Here is a 24,571-nt window from a genome sequence, read left to right as displayed (position 1 = left end):
TTCTTGCTATGACAAATGATGATTCGGCTCACTTGTGCCTCTATGAAGTCTGCGCTAATACCCTAAATTTTGCTCATATTACTTGTTTAGTTTTGGTTTTGGCTACTTTGTAACTTTAATATATTTCAACCTCTGTTTCCTAATCAAAAGTCAAAAGGGAACAATACAGAAATAGTTGATTCACGAATCCTGTGCACCAGTTGGATTCCTCTGCAAAGTTTTGGACCTGTCTCTCTGTCCTGATCTCTGTCAGAGGAGCCCCAGCTATCAGATGCCAGGACAGTCAGCCAGGTCACTGCTTTGACTTCCTCGCCTCCAGTTTGCAGAGACATTGAGTGATGTGGGCTCTTGCTAATGGTGCCATCTTTTTAAGCGAGTCTTGATGCTGGATGCTTCATGTTTGCTGCTGCGGCAGCTTCTCTGTGACATTGTTGGTTGCATTCACGGTCCGCATTGTGGTGACTGACAGCTGTGTTTCTCAGCTGTATGCCTTGGTACCAGTCTAGACGGACCCTGTTCCCAACCTGCAGCCCAGGGTGTTCCGGTGACTTTCAGGCATTGCTTTCCTGTGTTAGAGCTGTTTTCTCCTGGTTGGTTTGTTTACTCCTGTATTTTACTATAGCACGTCCTCCAGTAGTTTGCCAAGAAAGAAAGGGTACACAGGAAGACCGATTTTTTTATTTTTTTAATCCTTGAATGTCTGAAAATGTCTGGATACTGACTCAAACATGATAGGTCACTTGGATGGATCCAGAATTGTGGGTTGAATATTGCCCCTCAGAGTTCAGAAGGTTCCAGACTTCTGTCTCCTAGAAGCCTTTGCCCCGTGTCATTCCAGTTCCAGTGATTTATACGGCCATTGAACAAGCTGGCATTGTGGGCAAACGATGCTGAGGATAGCCATAACATCGTTTCCTCCATCACGGAGCATCGCAGAATCAACAAGAGCCCTGGGGGAGTGAGTGCACAGCGCTGGTGGATAGAGCCAGGGAGGCCCTTGAGCCAAAGCTTTCAGGGCCCCAAGGCCTGAAGGCAGGTGCCTCACAGAAGGGGAGCGTGGCTGGGGACCTGATGGGGAAGGTTCCCAGCAGAGGAGTGATGTGGCTGGGTGGGCGGGGAGGGTTCTGTCTAGTCGAAGAAGGGAACCCTGGAGCTTCCAGGGCAGCAGTCAGGAGAGATCTGATTCTGGGGAGTCGGATGTGGGTCTGAGAGACCACGGAAGCCAGGCTGACCCTGTGGGAGGAGGCTTGACGCAGCTGCAGGAAGCAGGAGGTGCCCATGCATGGGGACAGCGCTGTTCTGGACACAGTCCATCTGTGAGGTTTATGAGATGTCCCAGTGCAAGTGTCGAGTAGGCACTTAATGTACTAGTTCAGCTCAGGGCTGGAGATGGCAGTTCTGGAATCAGCAAGTATAAACAGGATTTAAAGTCATTGAACTTATTAGAAAAGTCCTGGGATGTAGGCTGGGGGGGCCAGGCGCTGACCTCGACGGGGTGCAGCTGCTGCTGCCCAGGCCGCTCAGGTGGTAACACAGTGCTGCTTCTTCACATTCTCGTGTGAATAGAGTAGATTGATTTTTTAAGAATATACTCATTTCTCCACAGAACTCGGGAAAGCTATTTTCATTTTTAATACAAACACATGTTTATCTTCCAGAATTGACAGCAAGTATTGCTCACCAGGTCTCTAAGCTCCAAGAACCCTTCCAGTGCTGACATTCTCTCCTGAGAATTAAGATTTATTTATATGAGATTTAAGATTGCATACAGATATCAGTAAATTAGCTCTGATTTTTGCAAGAAGCCAACTGAATAGAAGGGCTTCGAAGGAATTAGGCAGGTCTGTGTGACCCTGGGTTCCACAGCTGTCGAAGCACACACAGTATCGAGGAGGAGTGCTTAAGGATATGCCTGGTGCTTTTAAGCAACTTGATTTTTTCCATACAACTATATCTGCCTTTGGAAAGTGTAGACCCCCACTGAAATATCTCTCTTTGGTTTATTTGAAGTAGGTGTTTGTGGTACTCAGTGATTTTTATTAAAATCACATCGACATTTAACTTGGGATGAAACCCAATCCCCTCTTGGAAAATTCACAGAAAATCCTGAGACCAATAGCAGACCTAGTAAGGAACAGTCTGTCATGGAAGCTCAGGGGGAAACGGAACCACAGGGGCCCTTTGGAACCCTGCACCTTCCCTCTCCCCCCACCCCAGTTCAGTCTGGGACACAGTGGTGAGTTTCCAGAAACCAGACCTCTGACTGTCCTTTCCTCCATCTAGTCCAGGCATTGTCAAAACTCAGAAGAATTTCTGACTTGGGAACTATACACAGAAACACATGTGCTCTAGTTGGTGGTCATTTTAAACGGTTTCAAGGACTTAAAGAGCTGTGAGGCCCCACTGGGCAAGTGCACATCTTCAGCAAGTGTTGTGGGATGGTGTCAGGTACCCAGCTTCTCGCTCTTGCAGAATGTCTCAGCCCAAGGGTTATTAGGAGGCGCATGCACCCTGCAGTCAGCAGGCTTCACTCTAAACACGTCTCTGGTGCTTGCTCTGTCCTGGGATCTGTGCAGGTTTTCTGGCACTGCCCTCTGTGCCAACAGCCCAGGTTGCAGAGAACAGCCCCAGCAATGTGTGTTCAGGAAGGCAGAGCAGAGCCTCCTGGGGCAGAGGTGGTAAGTTGCAGGTGTTCGACATAGTGATTCACAATTTTTAAAGGCTATATTCCATTAATAGTTATTATAAAATATTAGCTGTGTACTGTACTGTGCAGTATGTCCTTGTAGCTTGTTTTTTTAGTAAATTTTTAAAATAATTTTTTAAATTTGTATTTGTTTATTTATGGCTGCGCTGGGTCTTTGTTGCTGCATGTGGACTTTCTCAAGTTGCAGCGAGCAGAGACTCCTCTCTAGTTGTGGTGCTCAGGCTCCTCATTGTAGTGGCTGCTCTTGTTATAAAGCACAGGCTCTCTGGCACGTGGGCTTAGTTGCCCCACGGTTTGTGCGATCTTCCCAGACCAGGGATCAAACCCGTGTCCCCTGCATTGGCAGGTGGATTCTTAACCACAGGACCACCAGGGAAGTCGCACTTATTTGTTTTGTACATTATAGTTTGTACCTCTTATTAATCTCCTATCCTTGTCTTGCCACCCCCCCCCCTTCCCTCTCCCCACTGGTAACCACTAGTTTGTTCTCTCTGTGAGTCTACTTCTTTTTCGTTATATTCACTAATCTGTTGTAGTTTTTAAAATTCCACATGTAAGTGATGTCAAATAGTATTTGTCTTTCTCTGTCTGACTTAGTTCACTTATAACATAATGCCCTCCAGTTCCAGCCATGTTGCTGCAGGTGGCAGGACTTCATTCATTTTTGTGACTGAGTCGTAGTCCGCTGGGTATGTGTACTACATTTTCTTTATCGTTCATCTGCTGATGGACACTTAGGTTCCTTCCATATCTTGGCTATTGTAAACAATGCTATGAAAGTTAGGGTGCATGTATCTTTTCAGGTTAGTATTTTCTTTTTTCCCAAAATATGTTTATTTGATTTTTAGATTTTTGAGAAACCTCCATGCTGTTTGCTACAGTGGCTGCACTAATTTACATTCCTACCAACAGTGTATAAGGGGTCCCTTTTCTTTACATCCTCACCAGGGTTTGTTATTTGTTGGACGTTAAAAAAAAAAACCTAGGAAGGACTTCATAGCAGGCAGAAGACACGGTTTAGAGGTGCCAGGATCAGAAATGAGGGGCACAGTGCTGTTCACCATAAACTGGGGGGCAAGACAGGACAGGCATGGGTCTTTGCTGAAATTGGCCGTCATATCCGTCCAGACCTCAGTGTCTGTGGTGAAAAGAACAGAAACAATTTTTACATTCCATGCACAGAGAATCTTGGAGAAACGGCCTCATAATTGGCCACAGTGTTGAGTCTTCAGCTGTGGCGTTGCCCCAGCAGGCACCTTGCAGCAAGTCTGCATTCTCAGCTCACCACGCCTCAGATGTTTCACTGCCATCAAGGTTATTTTTGGATGTACAGAGATTTTCAAATTCCTATTCACCTTTGCAAGGTATAATTAGAATTTATTGGAAGGGACTGACAGAGTTCTTGTGTAAGAAGTGAGAGGGTGTCCCGAACATGTTGTCCCTAGGTTTCTGATTCCAGTCTGTCCTGTACAAGACTCCCCAGAGTGGATCCTGGGGTGGCCCTAGGGTTTGCAGCCTGAGCCCCATTTCCAGCGTGGGAATCCCCACATCCTGAGTAAGCCCAAGGCTTAAGAGAGGCCTTCGGGTTTGGAAGCTTTGTTTGATTTTCACACCAGGAGGTGGATTCTTTTCTTCTTAGTGAGCTCAGCTATGCATTTTAAATTTCTCCTTTATTTTAGCACACGTTTTTAGATGTTTGTAATGGATGAGTTCTTGGGTTCATCTGCCATTTCTCTGGCAGGCCTATTTTTAGTCTTTGTTTTAATTTAATATGATGGGTAGCTCAGGTATAGACTGATGGTTAATCTGCATATTCATATCAAAACTTTCAAAGGGCTGTTACTCAGTTTTAAAAATAATTTATTCACTTGTATTACATAAAGGATGCATTAAATTATAATTGCATAATATATAGTCGAAACTCAATTACGGACTTTTTTTATTTCATATTTGTTTCATTGGTTTATGGCTACATTTTTTAAATGTATTTTGACTTGTTTTCAGGCAAGAGGCTAACTGTCTGGAACAGGACTTGGAGTGTCCTTTCCTTGAGGTGTGACATTTTGGACAGCACTTGCTGTCCCCTCTCCCCAGTATACACAGGGGTGTGCTCTGTCGGGGGGTGGAGGGCAGGGCACTCTCTGATCTTGCTGATGCTGCCTCCTCCTCTGTGGTGGTGGCTCTGCCCAAGGGGTGAGAAGAAGGACCCTTGTAGCTTGATTATCTGAAGGGGATAAAGGGAAATGTAATTCCATTTTTTCAAGGTTATGGTTTATCTCACAGAGGCTTCTCTTCACAGTCAGATACCTCCTTTGGTTAGGAAAAGCCTGTATATGAATGTCCTATCAGTCTGTCCACCCATCAAACTCTGTGTGCTGAGTGCTGGGCTTAGAGAGCTAACCTCCCTTTCCTCCCTCAACGCCCAGCCCTTTGTGATCTCATCTCTGCCCGCGCCTGCCTTCAGAGGTGCGGTCTAAATGTCTCCTTGCTGAAGATCACATAGAGAGGATGTCGAGGCCACACATATTACTCTGAAAATGTGGAATATTGTCATGAACGTGAACGGTGGTTGGTGCACAGCATCAAGCCAGAGAGTCACAACCTAGGAACTGAGACGTGTGTGATTAACAGAGAGTAAGTCATTAGCATCTGCGGATATACCCGCAGCGCATGTGAACTGTGCAGTCGTTCCCGCCGAGGGCGGCAGGGCTCTGGTCCAGCTGTTAGGAGACCTAGGGAGCTGCTGCACCTCCCGCATCTTCCCTGCATGGCCTCCCTTGCTGGAGACCATGGGCAGTGAATAGCTCTCGCTATTTGTAAGTGTTTTTGTCTTAAAGTAAGTTAATTGAAAATCAAAATATAATTCCTTACTTAGGAAAATCTTTCACCATCCTCTAATGAATAGTAAATTAAATCTCTGTAGTCAGAACCAGTTGCTTATCTACAACAGGATTAGAAATTTAAATGCTTAATTAGATCATTGGGTCTTCTGTGGGTTTGCTGGTTTTGAAATTTTTTTCTCTCACCAAAAAAAAAAGAATAAACTTACAGGAATTGTTACTGTTTTTGTTTTTTGTTTTTAAATAGGCTCTGTCTTACAGATACTAGCCTGTGTGGGCAAAATATGTAAGAAGTTATTGTACGTCACTGTTTATAATAATAAAGCCCCAAAGTGATCTCAGTGTCCATTAGGACTTCTTAAGTAAATCGCAGTGCATCTCTGCGCTGAGGTGGGGACATGCAGTGGTTACAGAGCAGCACAGCTTTGTAGACAAGATGACTTTACTTCCAAGACGAATGTATGTTTATTTTTGAAGTGTAGTTAATTTACAGTGTTGTGTTAGTTTCTGCTGTACATCAAAGTGATTCAGTTATTTATATCTACACACACACACACACAGATGTATATGGGTGGCTCAGATAGTAAAGAATCTTCCTGTAATGTGGGAGACTTAGGTTTGATCCCTGGGTTGGGAAGATCCCCTGGAGGAGGGCATGGCAACCCACTCCAGTATTCTTGCCTGGAGAATCCCCCTGGACAGAGGAGCCTGTGGGCTACAGTCCATGGGATTGCAAAGAGTTATACACAACTGAACAACTAAACATACACATACATGTATATACATGTATGTATATGAGATTTGTATCAGATTCATTTATTATATCTATTATATATGTGTTCCTTTTCAGATTCAGTTCTATTATAGTTTATTAAAAGATACTGGATAGTTCTCTGTGCTATAGAGTAGGACCTTGTTGTTTTATCTATTTTATATATAGCAGTATGTATCTGATAATCCCAAACGCCTAATTTATGTCTGTCCTTCCCTCTTCAGTATCGTTTTATGTGACTGTGAGACTGTTTCTCTATTGTAAATAAGTTCATTTGTATCATATTTTGGATTCCGTATGTGAAAGTCGCTCAGTCATGTCTGATTCTTTGTGACCCCATGGACTGTATCCATGGAATTCTCCAGGCCAGAATACTGGAGTGGGTAGCCTTTCCCTTCTCCAAGGGATCTTCCCAACCCAGGGATCGAACCCAGGTCTCCCTCATTGCAAGCGGATCCTTTACCAGCTGAGCCACAAGGGAAGCCCAGGAATACTGGAGTGGGTAGCCTATCCCTTCTCCAATGGATCTTCCCAACCCAGGAATCAAGCCAGGGTCTCCTGCTTTGCAGGTGGATTCCTTAACAACTGAGCTATGAGGGAAGCCCATTTACATTCTGCATGTAAATGATATCAAATATATTTGTCTCTCTTTCTGACTTAGTTCATTAAGTAATAATCTCAGTTCCGTTCATGTTGCTACAGATGGCATTATTTCATTCTTTTTTGTGGATGAGTAATATTCTGTTGGGTTTTAAGAATCCACCCACAATGCAGGAGACACAGGTTTGATCCCTGAGTCAGAAAGATCCCCTGAAGCAGGAAATGGCAACCACTCCAGTATTCTTGCCTGGGAAATCTCATGGAGAGAGGAGTCTTGGCAGGCTGCAGTCCATGGGGTCACAAAAAGAGTCAGGCACGACTTAACAACAATAGTATTCCATTGTACATATGTATCACGTCTTTATCCATTCATCTATTGATGGACATTTAGGCTGCTTCCATATCTTGGCTATTGCCAATACTGCTGCTTTGAACAATTAGGGTTTTCTCTAGATGTAGGCCCGGGAGGGTGGCTCTAGCTTTTTAAGGAATAAGGAATCTTCATACTATTCTCCATAGTGGCAGGACCAATTTACAGTCCCACCAACAGTGTAGGATTCCCTGTTCTCATACCCTCTTCCTCATGTATTATTTGTAGACTTTTTCATGATGGCCATTCTGACTAGTGAGAGGTGATACCTTGTATTTCTAATGCATTGCCCTAATAATTAGCAGTGTTGACCATCTTTTTTGTGTGCTTATTGGCCATTGTGTGTTTTCCTTGGAGAAATGTCTGTTTGGGTCTTCTACCCATTTTTTGATTGGGTTGTTTGTTTTCTTGTTATTGAGGTATATGAACTGTTTGTATATTGTGGAAATTAAGCCCTTGTTGGTTACATCATCATACTTTCTCCTGTTCTGTGAGTTGTGTTTTCATTTCATTTATAGTTTCCTTTGCTGTGTAAAAGCTTATGAAGTTTTATTGGGTCGCATTTGTTTGGTTTTGCTTTTGTGTCTGTTGCCTTAGGAGACCTAAGAAAATGATTTATGCCAAGACAAATTTTAAAAGAGGAAAGTAATGAGTGTAAAGAGTGGAGAGTTGGTGTCAAACAGGGAAGCCAGTGGAGGGGTCCTCAGACGGTCATCTCACAAGACACACAGGGAGGGGAGCTGGGGTGCTGGGTGGGGGAGTCTGTCCTAATCTGCCGTTCTGCAGTTTGTGTAGGCAGTGGCCTTCTCTGAATGTCCCTGTGCATGCTCAGATTCCATTGTTCCTGGGTGTGTGTCTGGACATTGTCCAGTTCTTCCAAATTGTGTTGCCCCCTGGGCACCCTTTCTTATATCAGAAAAATAAAGAAAATGCATGGTTGACATTGGACAGAAGGGACACTGCACTTGAGCAAGTGTCCCTTTCTCCCTGCATTGTGTATTCTAGCCAACTGGCCTATCATTTACCACTCTCATGCCCTCAAAATGTGTCTCTTCACAGCAACGGTGGCAGCCATGTACTACAGCTACTACATGCTGCCAGACGGCACCTACTGCCTGGCACCTCCCCCTCCAGGGGTTGACGTTGCCACTTATTACAGCACCCTGCCTGCCGGGGTGGCCGTGTCGAGCTCCACCGGAGTGACTGCCACCGCCCCACCCCCGCCAGGGACCACGCCCCCTCCCCCACCAGCCACGGCGGAGACAAGCAGTGGGGCGACCTCTACCACCATCACCACAAGGTATGCCCTCCTGCTGGCTGTCTGGGGCACACGTGCTCTTGGTTTGGGCTTCTTTATAGTATGGGTCACACAGAGGGTCTCTGTTATCTGAGTATTTATTACCCAAGTCCCCGCATTACACGGGTGATCATGACATAGGCACTTAGAGCAGTGAGATTTAACCAACTGAGAAAATTCCCTCCCTGTTAGCATCCCACACCCCTTCCCTGAGCCCCAGCATCTGTTCTTTCCTGTATGTCACCATCTCAGGTGGACAGTACCGGGCATAGTCAGTATGGAGTCCAGTTATTTGCCAAAAACCCGGATTTCATAAAGTTGGTGCAAGTGAATCTCTCCCAAACTGTTGGGAAACGGGGACTGGCCATCAGCCCAGCAAACCACTGAGTCCAGAGCTAGCACGGCAGGGACTAAACCCCCAGCCCTTGTCAGGGGTGGAGTGGAAGGGACTCTGAGCATCTCAGCTGAGCAGGCACTTTGTAAGAGGCACTGGAACGTGCTGAAAATGTGCTCAGGAAACTTGGCAGAACACTTGGGTGTTTTTGTAGAAATGACCCACTTTCTGAACGTGCTAAGAAAGTCAAAGATGAAACTATGGGTGATGAATTATGCTAGCCAGCATTTTTAAGATAAAAAAATCCACACTTGGTTTATTCTTGGTTACTTCTGAGAATTAGCAATTCGAGGGAAACGGGAGGAGATGATCCTATTTTCATGACCTTAAGTGTCACTTTGAGTAAAACCCCTATTTTCACAATCAGCAATGATATTTCGGTCCCTGTTTCAAGTGGATTGACTTTGATTTGTTTTCTGGAGTCCCAGTCATCTCAGATAAGAGCGTCCCTGTCTCTGTGTAACTTAACCTATTGGTGGGAACTGAGACAGTGCAGGTCCTCCTCCAGCCACTGTGCCGGCTGCCCCGACCAGTGGTCTGGGGGAGGGCCTAGTGCTGTGGGTGTGACTCTGTTCTTCCTTGCAGTGCGCTTGCTCCCGTGGCCACCATCATCCCCCCGCCGCCCGACATCCAGCCTGTGATTGACAAATTGGCAGAGTACGTGGCCAGGAACGGCCTTAAGTTTGAGACCAGCGTTCGGGCCAAGAATGATCAACGGTGAGTGAAAGAGTTTATATGGGGTAGGTAGATGGTATTTGAGGTTTAGTTTAGCTTCTTTTTTTACCTAGCTACATAATTCTTTATATATATACACATATATATTTAATCCTATGTTTAGATAAATACATCTTGTTCAGTTACTTTGAATTGGCGTGGTGGTCTGTTTTATTGTTACAATTTTTATTCATTCAGTTTGTTTTGCTTCATTTTTAAAAAATATTGGACCTGCCTAAAATAAAAGGCTGGAATTCATGCTTTTCAAGAATCTGCTGTGGAAGTTTAGACCCACACTTCACCTTGTGTTTTTAATCAAATAATGTTCCATGCTCAGATTATAACGTAAAAACAGGAGGCTGTGGTTGCCGCACGATCTTTGTGACCGTGGATGAGCACTCTGCCCCAGTCTCTCGGGTCTGTAAAGTGTGGGGGGGTGTTGTGGCTCCCCTAGGGGTCGTTGAGATCCTGGGAGTCAGTCACTGTGAAGTCAGAGCAGGTGTGGTTGGTCGGAGCTGAGGTGTTGCAGTGAGCGTGTCTTATTGAATGGCTCAACCCTTCTCTGTTCCTAGGTTTGAGTTCCTGCAGCCGTGGCACCAGTATAATGCCTATTACGAGTTTAAGAAGCAGTTCTTCCTCCAGAAAGAAGGGGGTGAGAACGCACAGGTATGTGTGGGAAGAACGGTCTGATTCTTAAGATGTGTACTAATAGGGCTTGTACATTTTACACTTGCTTTTAGGTGTAATGGATGTCTTGCTTTTACTGACTTACCTTTCTCCCCTCTCTCTGTTTTACACCTGTTAAAACCTTTAACCACATTCACAGTTCATTGATGATCATTTGTCCAGTCAAGGGTGCTGCCCACCTTTGTCCTTGAGGGCCGCCTGCTAGCAGCTCCCTTCACAGCGTCCCTCCCTGCAAACGGCCCCACATTTGATTCTTAGGTACCTGTTGGAAGCATTTCTTCCTGTCCTTATAATCCTTTCTTCTGCCTCTCCTCTCCTCCTGATGTTTTTTAAAACCTGTATTGGTAGAAAACATATCAGTGGATTTCCTCAGGTTTTTATCTCTGACTGCTCAAACTGAAGAAAATGGACTTATCTGCAGGTGCCGGGCATAATTTGGTGTTCTGAATGTGTTCTCAGTGATCCATTTCCACAGAAGTTGTGGGCATTTGTTCCCAAAACGGTGTTAGAGGGGAAATACCTCCTTCTGCTCCTCTTTTCAGTCTGTTCTATCAGAAAATAGTAAGTCTGAGTTAGAAAGTATGCTCCTTAGTGTTACTTAGGCAGTAACATAGCAGTGCTGTTGTCCCATGAGATATACATACACTCTTTCCTGACAAATCCTGCATCATTTCCGGTGAGCAGTTCATAGTCATGTTTAACCTCTGCAGGCTGTGTCAGCGCCGGAAGAGACTCCTGCAGAGTCTGCTCCTGAAAAGCCGAGTGATGTTGGGGAAGATAGTGCGTCTGAAGACGCAGCTGACGCAGGGGGAAGAGGTGTCTCCTCCGGGAAGAAGGAGGCGTCATCCAGCAGAGCTGTCCCAGACGGGAAGCTTGTGAAAGGTACGCTGCCTTTGGTACTGAGAGTTCCATTTTTGATCTTGTACCTCGTAGGTGTCACTTTAAATTAGCAAGGAAGAGCGCTAGACCACTTACAGTCAGCTGCCTTCAACCATAGGACAGGAGGGAATGGCTGCCCCTTCTAAGTTGCTGTAATGAAACTTGCTTACTTCATAGCATATGGGTTAGCCAACAAGTTTGTTCAAGTTTTTCTGTACTGTCTTATGGAAAAACCTGAACAAGCTTTTTGGCCAACCCAATACTTTCTTGATTTTGAATTTGGGGTCATTTGGATACAAACTCATCTTAGGTATACATTTGTTTTAACAGACTATTCTCGTGTTAGGGTTAATGGAAGCATTTAGAATTTTTCAGATAATGTTTTGTACCCCCTTGGACTTCTGAAACTACATTCAGACTATTGTGCCAATGAAATTAGTTTTCTTTATTTGTTAAGGTAGTTCCCTTGAGGGTCTCTACCAGGCGGTATTCCATTCACTCCATTCCCGTTTCCCTTTATGTTCTTGGGAGGAGTTTTTCATCTACCAGGACAGACATACAGAAAGAAAAAGGCTGACACAGGCACATTAGCAGAACCCTGTGTGGTAGAGCATGCGAAGAAGCAGTGAATTCCACCAAGTGGGAACAAGAAAGGGCGTGCAGAGGGAAAGGGACTCCCAGAAGTAGAGGCTCACACCCAGGCAGAGGCAGTCCCACCTGATATGCATGGCTGGTTCAGAGATGAGAAGCGGTCCGAGCGACTCAGGTGACAAGTGAGGCATACCCACCAAGGTAGCCTCAGCCAGCTCGTGGGGCTCTGCCCTCCTGGTGTGTCCTGGGGCTCCCGACAGGGGCAAAACACCTTACCGCTTAGATCAGAGGAGTCTCTTTGCCCTGTGTGGTGAGTGTGTGAAGCAGAGAGACCACGTGGGAGGTTTGGAGTGGAGCTGATGGCCCCAGGTTGGGGAGGGGCGCTGGAGCTAGTGCTGGGGCGAGAGGAGAGGCAGGAGGTCCCGGATGGGCCAGGACCACAGGAGGGGCTTTCCCAGCAACCAAAGACAAGGTTCTCAAGAGTGACCAAAAGGACCCAAACGAAGAACTAGGGAACCAGTGATTTAGGAGAGCAGGGAAGCATCTGTAAGCCTCTCAGTATAGCAGGTTCCCTGGGCATGTGTGTTTCATCTCTCACCCCTCCCAGCTGTCTTCAGACTCTCGTTGAAATAACCAAAGGAATGTAGTAAGTAGAGAGTAAAAACCGTTACTAGTAAAGCAATTATTCTTCAATTAAAAACTATAAAAGGAGGGTGGGGTTGGTTACTGCTTCAAAAGCTGGGGGAACATGCTTAAGAAAGACAAGCCAGCCCATCTGGACTTTAGTTCATAGGAACAAGCCGGACATTCTAGGAGCCGGTGGCAGTGACCCCCAGAAGAACCCACTGTCAACCAAAGAAGGGAGCAGGCCAAAGACCAGAACAGCCAGGAGCATCTGAGGGCAGCTGGGCCCTGTCAGTGTGATCCAGTGCAGTGGGTCAGCCCCTCAGCCAAGGTTACTGCCCGCCATGGGGCACCCTCCCCTCTCCTGTGAGTGCCCGGTAATTCAGCAGATGAAACCATGCTCGCCTCCTTGCACTCTCTGAGCCTGAGACGCCTGAGAGCTGCAGGTGTCCAACAGAACCCGCCCTGCCTGAGACAGGCCGCTGCACCTGCAGAGGGGCAGGAGTTCAGAAGGACACGCATCTGAGCCTTTGGAAGCAGTACTAAGTTATAGGAAAATTCTTTTACTCTCTGATTTCTATTCTCATAGAATTAAAAGGTACTGTAAAATCAGTGTAACTGATAATCCAGCATCTGGGAAAGATTTAGAAAAAGATTGCCAATTTTTAAAATATAATAAAGTGCTCAAAATCAGATTGGATGAGAAAACAAGTTCAGAATTTTCCTCAGATTTCCAAGGAAAAGGATAAAGATGGAACAAAAGCCATCTAGAAAGAAAAATAGGTTGTCCTCCACAGGGGAAAAAAAGCAGGCTGGCACATTAGACATGTATCTATAGCATTAAATGCCAGGGAATTAAGGTATATTAGATTCTGAATGCAAAGTATTCTAAACGCTGGAGCAGAGTTTACAGATGTGGCAATGCCCTGAAATAGTCAAAGAAAGTGAAAACAAGACTATTATCAAAAAATTATCAAATGCAGTGAAAACTTAAAAGAAAAAACTATAACTTCTTATGCTTGTGTTGGTAAAGAAAAAATGCAAACAAACCAAGCATTCAACTCAAGAACCTAGGAAGAAACTATAAAATGCAAGTAAGGAAAGCAGAAAAGGAAAATCACTAAAAAAGCAGAAATCAGTGAGGAAATACTAAAAGACCAGTAAAACTTTTCATCATTGTATAAGTTTAATACAGTGTAGAAAAGAAAGCAAATGCACAACATAATGGAAAAAAAGAAAGAAAAAAACTTATTTTTAAGTACACAGAAACAATATATATAACTAAATTTGAAAATTTTGAAAATAAAAGATAAAATTGTCTAAGAAAGTATGAATTGGTAAAGTGGTCTCCAGAGAGGCAGTAAAATAGGTCATAGGCCGAGAAGAATTTAGAAAGCATTGGTAACCGAAATACTTCTAAAATCAGGCAGGCCAGGACAAAGTCAAGGTCAAGGTAATTGGAGATTTAAGCTCCTCCAGAGCCCAAAGCGGAGAAGGCAGTGGCACCCCACTCCAGTACTCTTGCCTGGAAAATCCCATGGACGGAGGAGCCTGGTAGGCTGCAGTCCATGGGGTCGCTACAAGTCGGATACAACTGAGCGACTTCACTTTCACTTTTCACTTTCATGCTTTGGAGAAGGAAATGGCAACCCACTCCAGTGTTCTTGCCTGGAGAATCCCAGGGATGGGGGAGCCTGGTGGGCTGCCGTCTATGGGGTCGCACAGAGTCAGACACGACTGAAGTGACTTAGCAGCTTAGCAGCAGAGCCCGAAGATCAAAAGTTCAAAAGCTCTTGAGCCCCAGTGCCTTAACCTCACAAAGCCTAGCAATGTGCAGGCCAGGAGCCTTGGGAAGCCCAGGTGTTAGCTTCTCAGGTGGAAGCAGGTTCGGAAGGGCAGTAAGAGCAAGTGTGGGCAGGTGGGGTTCCTTGCAGAAGTCCCAGTGTGGCACCCCACCAGAAAATCTCCCAGTAGAGCCAGTCTTACCACCAGACAGGTGCCGGAACAACATCCACAGTTCCGGAGATGCTTATGAGACAGCTTCCCTAGTATGACAATAATTGATGTTGGAAAAACAGGCTCTCCATTTGAAAAAAATTAGACTGTTACACCCCACCTGACAATAAATAATGATTCCAGACAAAGTGTTTAAATGCAGAAACTAAAACCATGAAAGGAGAGGAAAACTAGATAGTTCTTTCCTAGTCTTTAGAGTTGGAAAGTACTGCCTAAGAATTTAAGCCATAAATGATAAAGAAAGATTAATAGGTCTGGCGGGAGCTAGGCCCGTATAGAGTTGAAAGACAAATGTCAGGACAGCGGTGATTGCTAATAATAGCAGAAGATAAAGGTCAAAATCCTTGCTATAGGAAGAGCTCTTGTGAATCAATAAGAAAAGTCACTGCAGTAGAAAAACAAAGGGCATGAAAAGCTAGTTCACAAAAGAAAGAGGTGGTACGTGAGCAGATTTCTAAAATGTGTCTCCACTGACAAGATACTGTTCTTTGCCTCCACTTTGCTAAGTTAGAAAGTAAAAGAGAGGATGTGGGCGGCTGGGCCCTCACACACTGGCCGTGGAGTGTTGTTGGTAAGGCCTCTCTAGAGGAGGGAGCCTGACGGTGGAGACCCACTTCTAAACACAGACATCCTCCTGCTCCTGGAAACGGCTGGTTCCCCAGGCTGTCTCAGCCAGGTGTTCATCACAAGGCTCGTGAGCTTTCAAAAATAAGAAATTGGGAACAGCTGTGGGAGATTGAAATAAACTGGTATGTCCATACTAAGAATATGACTGCCATTTATTAAAATGATGTATGTTGACATGGAAGGATGTCTACACTTGTGAAGTGGAAATAATAAGCAGGTTAAAAACGGTAAAGCATGGTCCCATTTTCCTGTATCTGTGCACATGTTGCTGCCTCAGAACCATCCTCAGATCAGATCCTTTTTTTCCCATATCCAAACTGCAGTTGGTCTTTCATTTTCTTCACCTGCGTTTTCATAATTTCCCACCGAGAATATATCTTACCATAGAAGTTATAAGCTATTAATGACCTTAAGAAAGGAAGCATATCTGATGTGGAAGGCGGAGGGCCAGACACTGTGGGTTCACTCACAAGTGTTTCCTGAGAGTCGGTGCGGACCTGAGCCACGTTAGTGCTGCAGTCCTTGCCTGTCCCAGGCTCCAGGTGAGCAGACCACACACGCAGGACAAACTGAAGAGTGGCTGAAGGAGGAGAAGCCAGCAGGCCCTGTCCAGGGAGAGCCTTCATTTGAGAAGAGCTGAGGAAGAAAGCCAGGCGTGGGAGAGGGCAACAGCTCCAGACGGAGGACAGGGCTGGCCCGGAACATAGTGGGAGAGGTGGCCAGGAGCCTGGGCTGCATCCTAACACAACAGGAAACTGAAGGCTGTAAGAAGCGCTCTTCACATGTTGTGTGATGTGACTTGCAAATAAGCTTCCATGTAGAAGCAGTAGTTGTATAATTGAATAATTCTACAAAGGAAGTAGTTCTTAATCACCTGCTTTCAGGCTGAGCTACACTGGGAAAGTTACTTCACCTTTTTAACCTCAGTTTCCTTGTCTGTAAATGGGGAGGCCTGATCATTTCTGTCTCTTCCTGGGGTCGCAAATGTGAAGTGAGGTGAGGCGTGTAGACTGTGTATTAGTCAGTTTTATTTGAAGTCACTTTAAAGTATATGCATGGTGTTGGCATGCATTAAGCTGTGTTCCAGAAGTTTTCCTTTTAATGTATTTGTTGGTTGAATTTATTTTAGTTTGGAGGCCTGAAGATGGGGAGTAATTGTTTTAAAATTGTTTTATGATACAGTACTTTAACCCAAGTTAACTTGAGTAATTTTGATTAACAGGTAACTGAGGTTTTCTTTTATAGTGACATGTTTATTTGACTCTGATTTATTAAAGAGACCTAGAGGCAATACAGGGTTAATGTTACGATACTTTTTTCTTAAGAAAAATTTCAAACAAGTACAAAAACAGAGCCTGGCAAAATAGTCACCACACACACATGCAGCACTGAGTGTCCAGCTCCCGTGGCCAGCACTGACTAATTTTATCTATAGACTCAGTCCTGCCCATCCCCTAGGATATTCTGAAGCAGATCCCAACATCTTGGCATTTTATCCATCAGTGTGAGTGCATGTGTCTCCAAAAGATAAGGGCTGTTCTTAACATAAGCACAGTAAAATGATTAATATTGGCTCTCCCAACAAAGTGTATTTTTCCTCCCGTTTTCTTTGTCTGGGGTTTATTAGGAATGTGCACACCCTGCACAGTCCAGCTGCGTAGCGTTGCATGATCAGCACAGGGACTGACTTTGCCCCCTTTGGCTTTGACTTACAAAACAGCGCTTTGTGCACATTAGTCGCTCGGGTCTCTTTGCGACCCCGTGGACTGTAGCCCGCCAGGCTCCTCTGTCCATGGGGTTCTCCAGGTAAGAATACTGGAGTGGGGTGCCATTCCCTTCTCCAGGGGATCTTCCTGACCCAGGGATCAAACCCGGGTGTCCTGCATTGCAGGCAGATTCTTTGCCATCTGAGCCATCGGGGAAGCCCACTTTACCAACATTGAACATATTAGGGTGTGCTTTGTAGCTTGAGGTGATTATCGACAAAGAGATGATTATATTTCGGTGATCGGGTTATTTGCCAGCTTCTAGTCACACATGGATTTGGAACCATAAAATGCTGAAAGTGGGAATGCCTCTGGGGTCAGCTGAGTGAGCTCACCCTCACAACCCCAGCCACTTCAGAACCTGGCTTGGTTAACCCAGATCCGCTTCCTTCTCAGAGTTAGCTCATTTGTGCTGCACTTAAAATCACCCTTCATTGAGGTTTACTTGAATAGCTTTCATCAGTAATAACACATGGTTTTTAAAATAAAGTGTCTTATTACAACCAATTAAGTGTTGTTAAGAGCTGTTTACCATAGTGTCTGAGGACGAGGGGACCCAGTGAGTGAGTGTTGAGTGGATGGGGGGGAAGGGGAAGAAGATTGTTTCCTTTTGGGCCTTTGTATTTCTCTTAAATTAAAAATTACAAATATTCTAGTAGAGAAAAAATTGAACCACCTAAATTTTTGTTACCTTAGGTTTAAAATTGTCTTACAGGTTCAGAAAATAGTTTAACATAATGCCTGGCACAAAGTAGGCACCCAGTCAAATGTTTGCTGAATAAAGGAATAGATTATCTTGCTTTTGTTTAAAAAAAAAAAGTTTATACAGTTGGGACTTTTTTTTTTTAGAAGTAACTTTTAATAGTGGAGTCGCATCATATGCTTACTTACGGAAACTCAGCTATGTGCTGAGCCCAGAAAAAAGAAGGAAAACGTCAACAAAAATTGACCATTTGGCCCTGCAGTGACCCCAGCTGGCACTCGGTGTGTGCGTCCTGACGTGGCCCGAGTTGGAGCCGGTGCTTTGCAGTGCCCTGCATCTAGCCTGGGGTGTGTGACATCCTTCTAAAGGCTCTCTGACATCATGGGCACTACCTACTGCGCCTAAACCCTCCCTTTGCGTAAGATGTGGCTCCACTCTAGACGTTGCTCCCACCAACTGATGCTCATGTGAAAGGTGGGGCCGAGATTTTTGCTCTGTGCTTCCAGTTACTTAAAAATGTATTACCATTTTCACCTTTTCTCAATAGCTTCATTTGCTCCAATAAGCTTTGCAATCAAGGCCAAAGAAAATGATCTACTTCCCCTGGAAAAAAATCGTGTTAAGCTAGATGATGACAGTGATGATGATGAAGAAAGCAAAGAAGGCCAAGAAAGTTCTAGTAGTGCTACAAACACTAACCCGGCAGTTGCCCCACCCTGTGTAGTTGTTGAGGAGAAGCGGCCTCAACTTACCCAGGAGGAGCTAGAAGCAAAGCAAGGTTTGTCAAATGTTTTAAACTTCTTAAAAGAAAAGTATGTACATACAAGATTAACCTACTAAGCCAAAAATACAGGACTGCAGACTAGAGTCTCCAGCCTTTGGAGTCAGACCACTGGGGAGCTGTGTGATGTTTCTGTTCAGCTGAGAAGCTGTCAGTCAGATGAGGAGCGCTGCTGCTCATTAAGCTCAGATGCAGTGCCCTCGGCGATTTGTTTTCCGAGGAGGAGCTGAGAGTGGCCAAGAGTGCTTTAATGGCAGCCCTGGGGCAAATGCTCAGCCCGCGTTCCCAGCTCGGGTTAATGTTCTGAGCCAGCAGGTGCCCTTCTGTGAGGCCTCTCCCTACAGAACCATCGGACCCTTGAAGGGGCCGGGGCCCCTGCTGGTTTTCAGACTGTGGCTTGTCTTCATGGGTCACAGTGTGGCCGCCGCTCGCCTCTGACACGTGACCAGCAGTGTTCTACCCTTCTTTCAAAATAAGCACTATTCTTCTCTAACTAAAGTCATTAACAATCCTTAACTGGTTTTGTGAATTGCTTTTTCTATGTATGCACAGACAGATCACACAGCATTGGTAAAAGGTAACTCTTTAACCACAGGAGGTCCTGGAACTTGTGATATGCTGTAGTTCCTCTCCCCAGCACACGTGTGTTCATGCCTGTGTCGCTAAATCTGCATTTACTACGTGTGAACTCAACTGTGTGTCGATTCATTTGGCATAAAACACTTCACAGAGTGTTCATTGCCTGGTATGGCTGTTTGGGCACTTGTATATGAGAACCATTCCAAGAGTCTCATCATTCCAGGTTTCACTGCTATGGAACCCCATCAGCTTTCTGACTTTCAGTTTGAAAGTAAATTTATGAAAAGTACTAATAATAAGCATCATAAACTAATTCTTTCAGAAATCTGTTTGCCTGATTTGTTGACCTTTCCTGAAATCGGTATCACGTTCATGTTTTAAACTGCATTGTATCTCATGACCGTGCTACTGCCCATGAAAATTAAGACAGCAAGGTATTTATAAAATACTGCTTGCTCTAAACATCTTTTTTCTTTGTTTATTCCTTAAGCAAAGCAAAAGTTGGAGGATCGACTGGCAGCTGCTGCCAGGGAAAAGCTGGCCCAAGCGTCTAAGGAATCAAAGGAGAAACAGCTCCAAGCAGAACGTAAAAGAAAAGCCGCTTTATTTTTACAGACCTTAAAAAATCCTCTGCCAGAAGCAGAAGTCGGGAAAGTTGAAGAGAGTCCTTTCAGCGTAGAGGTGAGTTTAAAAAGGGTCCGCCATCAGTGCTCTGAACCAGGCACCATTGGTAGAAGTACCTGTGTGTGAATCCTGTAGCCTCTCATCTCTCGAGCTGTGTGAAGGCTATGGGCAGCCCCTGCGTCTCTCCCCTATGGGATGGAGCGCCTGTCCAGGCAGACTATGGAGGCACCATGGAGTTCAGTTCCAGACCTGGCAGCAAAGTGAGGCATGCACATTTCTTGGTTTCCCCATGTGTGTAACAGTTACGTTACACTATACCGTAGTCTCTGAAGTGTACAAGCACATATGCCTGAAAGATAAATACATACCTTAATTTAAAAATCCTTTAATGCCCAAAAATGCCAGCCATCATCTGAGCCTTTAGCAAGTCATAACCGTTTTGCAGTAGTAACTTCACTGATCACAGATCGAATAATGAAAAAGGTTTGAAATAATGCAAGAATTACCAGACTGTGAAACAGATGTGAAGTAAGCATATGTTACTTAAGGATGGTCTTAACAGACTTGCTCGACACAGAGCTGCCACAAACCTGCAATTTGTAAAAAGAAAAAAAAAAAAAAAAAACGCAGTATCTGTGAATTCCAACAATTTGGGAAAAAACAAACCATAGTATCTGTGAAGATGAGGTCTGCCTGTACTGTATAGCTGGAGTCAGCAAGAGTCTGATGGAGATTCCCAGAATGTACATGCACACACCACATTCTGGGTGCAGTGTCACAGTCCAGGCCTCTGGGCCCAGGCTGGGAGCCTGTGCTTTGTGGCGACCTCCCAGGAGCAACAGAACTTCGCCTCTGAGGCACTCACCTCAGGCCTGGACAGACCCGCCAGAACACTCATGTTCCTGCCATCGTAGCAGCCCTTGAGCTCACGCTTAGGGTTATAGTCTTACTCAGGGATCTAGGTTACTGTCAGCACTTCAACTAAAAGAAAAGTGAGATAAGATGCAGTCACTGTCATCTTCTCTTAAGACAAGTTTCCTAAACTGTAGGACCAGAACTCAGCCCCCCGGCCCATTTCTTCCCTTCAGAAGGCTGTGGAGGGGGGCTTGGACTGCTCAGAGCAGGGCTCACGCCACTTCGCCAAGTGTCCCCGAAATGTCTTTTGCAGCTCTTTCCCCTGTAATGTAGACGGGCCCTGTGCGTCTTTTACTTTAATTACGTTGACATTTCTAAGAGTCTAGAGCCGTTATTCACAACTGATTTTTGCTGCATGTAGCCACAGGTTTATTTGTTTCTCCTTGGAAAGCAGCATTTTTCAGCATTGTGTTGAAGGTCAAATCAGCTTTCTCACCTCAGGAATCAGTCTGAAATTCAAATCTGGCAGGAGGCCTCAAAAATAGTAGCTGGATCAGACTGGGACGCAGCAAGCGCCGGCTTACGTGGCGCCTTCAGATGCGTCCGTCCCCCGTTGGGGAGGGCCTCGCTGCCACCAGCTGGGCCAAAAATAAGCATGCCCAGGAAGGCACCCTCGGTCATCACCCAGCTTTGGGAGGACCTCTGGACCAGTGCAGAGGTGAAACCAGCAGCCACTAAGACTGCGTTAGATGTAAAAGGAAGAAGAGGCAGGATATGGAGCAGCTCCACGTTTATGGTTGCAGCTGTAAAAATTATGCATATAGCACCAGGGCAGGTTCTTAGGAAGACAGGGAACTGCCTCCACGGGAGGGGTGTGAGTGGCTATTTTCGTTTTCCTTATTGTTTGGGTGTCACTTAGGCAGTGAATAAAGGGCTTAATTAAAAGTTACCCACGTACATAGATAACTTTCACCAGCTATTCTACATGGGTGCATCTATATTTTCTAATAAAATTGTGTCTAAATGCTAACTCAATCACAGCCAGAGTCATTCATCGTTAATCCAGTTTTTCTGTCTGCTGTACTGCCGGTATTGTCACAGGTACCAGAATCGCTTCTTTATAAACACAAAATAGCCTGAGACTTAGGTTCTTATCTTGTTTGTCTTTTTTGTGGCATCTCCCCACTGTGTTCTTCTCAAGCATGTATTTTAAACCTGTAATACCTTAGAAATGGGTGCTTATGCTTCATGTTTAAATTATTGGGTCGATCTTCCTGGACGTCTAGTGGGAAAGATTACAGCTACTAAACTATTTCAACAAAAATGTTAACGGTACTTGCAGGTGGTGATAGATATCTTTAATGACTTTGAAACAAAATACCTGAATTAAATTGGCAGCTATCATAAACGAGATTCACACTTGAAAATATTTTCAGTCTAAAGCAGCTTCTGGAGACAGGTGACCCTGATTCTGTTGACCATTTCCTGTGCACTGGACTCACATGCTGACGTGTCCGACCCCACTGCTCAGGTGTATCATTTTAGTGTCCAGGGGACTTGGAGTGCAGTGGTGTCAGCCTAGTGGGAATAGACGGCACCCCAGCTCCATTCTGAGCAGACACACATAGGGCTGAATAGGGTCATTCAAAACCTGGCACCTTGCAGCTTATCTGCCTGAGAGGCACTTTCTGTTTTTACTTTGCTTTGTATAAAAGCAGTACATACATGTGGTTTATAAGTTCAAATGCTCAAGAGAGGTGTAAAGTAAAGAGTAAAAGTCTTTTACTATTTTAACCCTTTTTAAGGATACAGTTCAGTGGCACCAAGTACATTTATGTTGTTAGGCAACCATCACCACCATCCCTCTTGAAAACTTTTTCGTCTCCCCAAACGGAAACTGTCCCCGTTAAACACCAACTCCCCACTCCCCTTCCCCAGCGTCTGGCACCCACCATCATACTTATCTACATATAGATTTTTTTTAATATTAGTTACTTATTTGACTGTAGCAGGTCTTAGCTACAGCATTCAGGATTTTCAGTCTTAGTTGCGACCCATAGGATCTTTAGTTGTGGCATGCAAACTCTTAGTTGTGGCACGTGGGATCTAGTTCCCCGACCAGGGATCGAGCCCAGGTCCCCTGCATTGGGAGCATGGAGCCTTAGCCACTGGGCCACCAGGGAAGTAAGTTCTGTATGTATAGAGTATTACCATAGGACTGCCCTATCCATTTTTCTGGTGTCTTGATTTTTTTCACTGGCTCCAGAGATCTTGCCATACCAGTGTCAGAGTGATGCTTGGTGTGTAATAAACACTTGGTAACTGTTCCCTGGATGCATGACCATCAGTCCTTTCACGCATCAGCCCTGATGTCAAGCTACTCGGCATGTGCTGTGCGCTGTTCACCCCTCCCTGCTCAAGAAGCACGGGCCCTACTCGGGGTTTTACTGTATAGCGGCTCCTGTGACTTGTGCACTCACTGAGGTGAGTGTACCCACAGAGCAAATTGCTGACCGTGGAATCATTTTTTATGTTTCCGATTTTTAAATTTAGTTTGCCTTTAAATTAGGCCCTACAACGGTTATTGCAGTTCTGGGGTGGGGTGGGGATGTTTTTGTTTTGTGTGTCTCCCTTGTGTATGAATATAGCTTGGTTGCCTCCCTGTCAGCATTGGTTATCATCCACCTTAATTCTCAGTCTGATAGGTGGGAAAATATGTTATCTCTTTGGTTTGACTACATACTTTAATTATAGGGGACACTGAGTAACTTTGCACAGGCTTCACGGCCTTTCCGTTCTCCTCCTGAGAACACCCTCTGTGGCCTTTGCTTTTCTTCTGGCTGATTGTCTTGTCTCTGCTGTTTTTGTGTTAGCTCTGTGTCATCAGCATTACCAGCAGTTGGTTTTTTGTCTCTTAATCTGCCCCACTGGGAGTTTATTTCACTTTGAGGAGCATATAGCTAGGCACAACACTAAATCACATACCTTTTCCCACTGGTGTAAAGGACTCCCTTTATTGTATACTAAATTCCCACTTGTGTTTGCTCTGTTTTTACATTCTTGTCTGTTCAATTCCTTTGGTCTGTTTGTTAGGAGAGGTGATTTTATGCTTAGGTATAACTTTTAAGGATATCTTGAAGTGTATTTATTGACGTGGACAGATACTAGTATGTTAAATGTTTAAGCAGTATATAAAATATATAAAAACCTATTCATAAGTAGTATTTAGAAATCTGTGTATCATCCCATTTTGTGTGTGTGTGTCCTTGCACACGTGCACTGTTAATTCAAAATGAAGAGAAATCAGAAGTTTTGAATCAAGTCTCTGTTGAATCATGGCATCATTTATGTGGTAACAACAGACTTCAGTACTTTTGTTTAGATGCAGTGACTTTTTTCAGGCTAATGATCCTGCCAGGTTTAAGGTCCAGCAAGACTTCCCTGGTGGCTCAGACGGTAAACCATCTGCCTATAGTACTGGAGACCCGGGTTCAATCCGTGGGTCGGGAGGATCTCCTGGAAAAGGCAATGGCAACCCACTCCAGTACTCTTGCCTGAAAAATCCCATGGACGGAGGAGCCTACAGTCCATGGGGTCGAAAAGAGTCAGACACGACTGAGCAACTTCACTTTCACTTTCACTTTTCAAGAGTTTGAAAAGGAAAGGGGAACAACAATCAACCCATGTTCGCTGAGCCTCTGTGATAATTCAGGGAGCTTCGGGGTATGAGTTAGAAACTGTTTCTCATGACCAGTCACTTTTGAGTGGTTGGCATCTACACATGAACATTTCTACCACGCCAGCCCTGTAAGGGGCAGAGCAGCTCTGAGTGTGTGGATGAGGGCCCCGGGCCCCCAGGTCAGCAGAGGTGGCAGCGGGACTGTGAGGAACCTGGGTCATTTGGAGAGGTGACAGTAGCGAGGAGGCCCCGAGGCTCGCCTGTGGGGGAGGCCGGTGAAGCCCGTGCAGGCAGTGATAATGCCTGCAACCCTGCATCAGAGAGTCTGTGGAGGAGGCGCAGAACAAGTCAGTGACACAGGCAGGTGTGGGAGAGGCTGAACCACTGGCTGCAGTACGAGTGGGACACTGACGAGCTAAAGCAGTGTTTCCACGGGAAGAATATGTATGAAGCGGCATTGGCAAGG

At 45.1% G+C, this 24,571-nt stretch overlaps 1 protein-coding gene across 2 annotated transcripts in view; it reads left to right on the top strand.

Moving 5' to 3' along the window:
• Positions 1-24,571, top strand: part of SFSWAP (splicing factor SWAP) — an 80,179-nt gene that overhangs the window by 28,599 nt on the left and 27,009 nt on the right. For both annotated transcript variants that reach the window (XM_052654408.1, XM_052654409.1), the window contains 6 exons: positions 8,349-8,589; positions 9,566-9,697; positions 10,267-10,360; positions 11,092-11,263; positions 18,135-18,365; positions 19,438-19,628. In XM_052654408.1, coding sequence (XP_052510368.1) covers positions 8,349-8,589; positions 9,566-9,697; positions 10,267-10,360; positions 11,092-11,263; positions 18,135-18,365; positions 19,438-19,628 — 1,061 coding nt within the window. The remainder of the gene's footprint in view (positions 1-8,348; positions 8,590-9,565; positions 9,698-10,266; positions 10,361-11,091; positions 11,264-18,134; positions 18,366-19,437; positions 19,629-24,571) is intronic.

The sequence above is a fragment of the Budorcas taxicolor genome, chromosome 17, assembly GCF_023091745.1.
Source record: "Budorcas taxicolor isolate Tak-1 chromosome 17, Takin1.1, whole genome shotgun sequence".
NCBI lineage: Eukaryota > Metazoa > Chordata > Mammalia > Artiodactyla > Bovidae > Budorcas > Budorcas taxicolor.
This window is presented reverse-complemented; position numbering and strand designations above follow the sequence as displayed.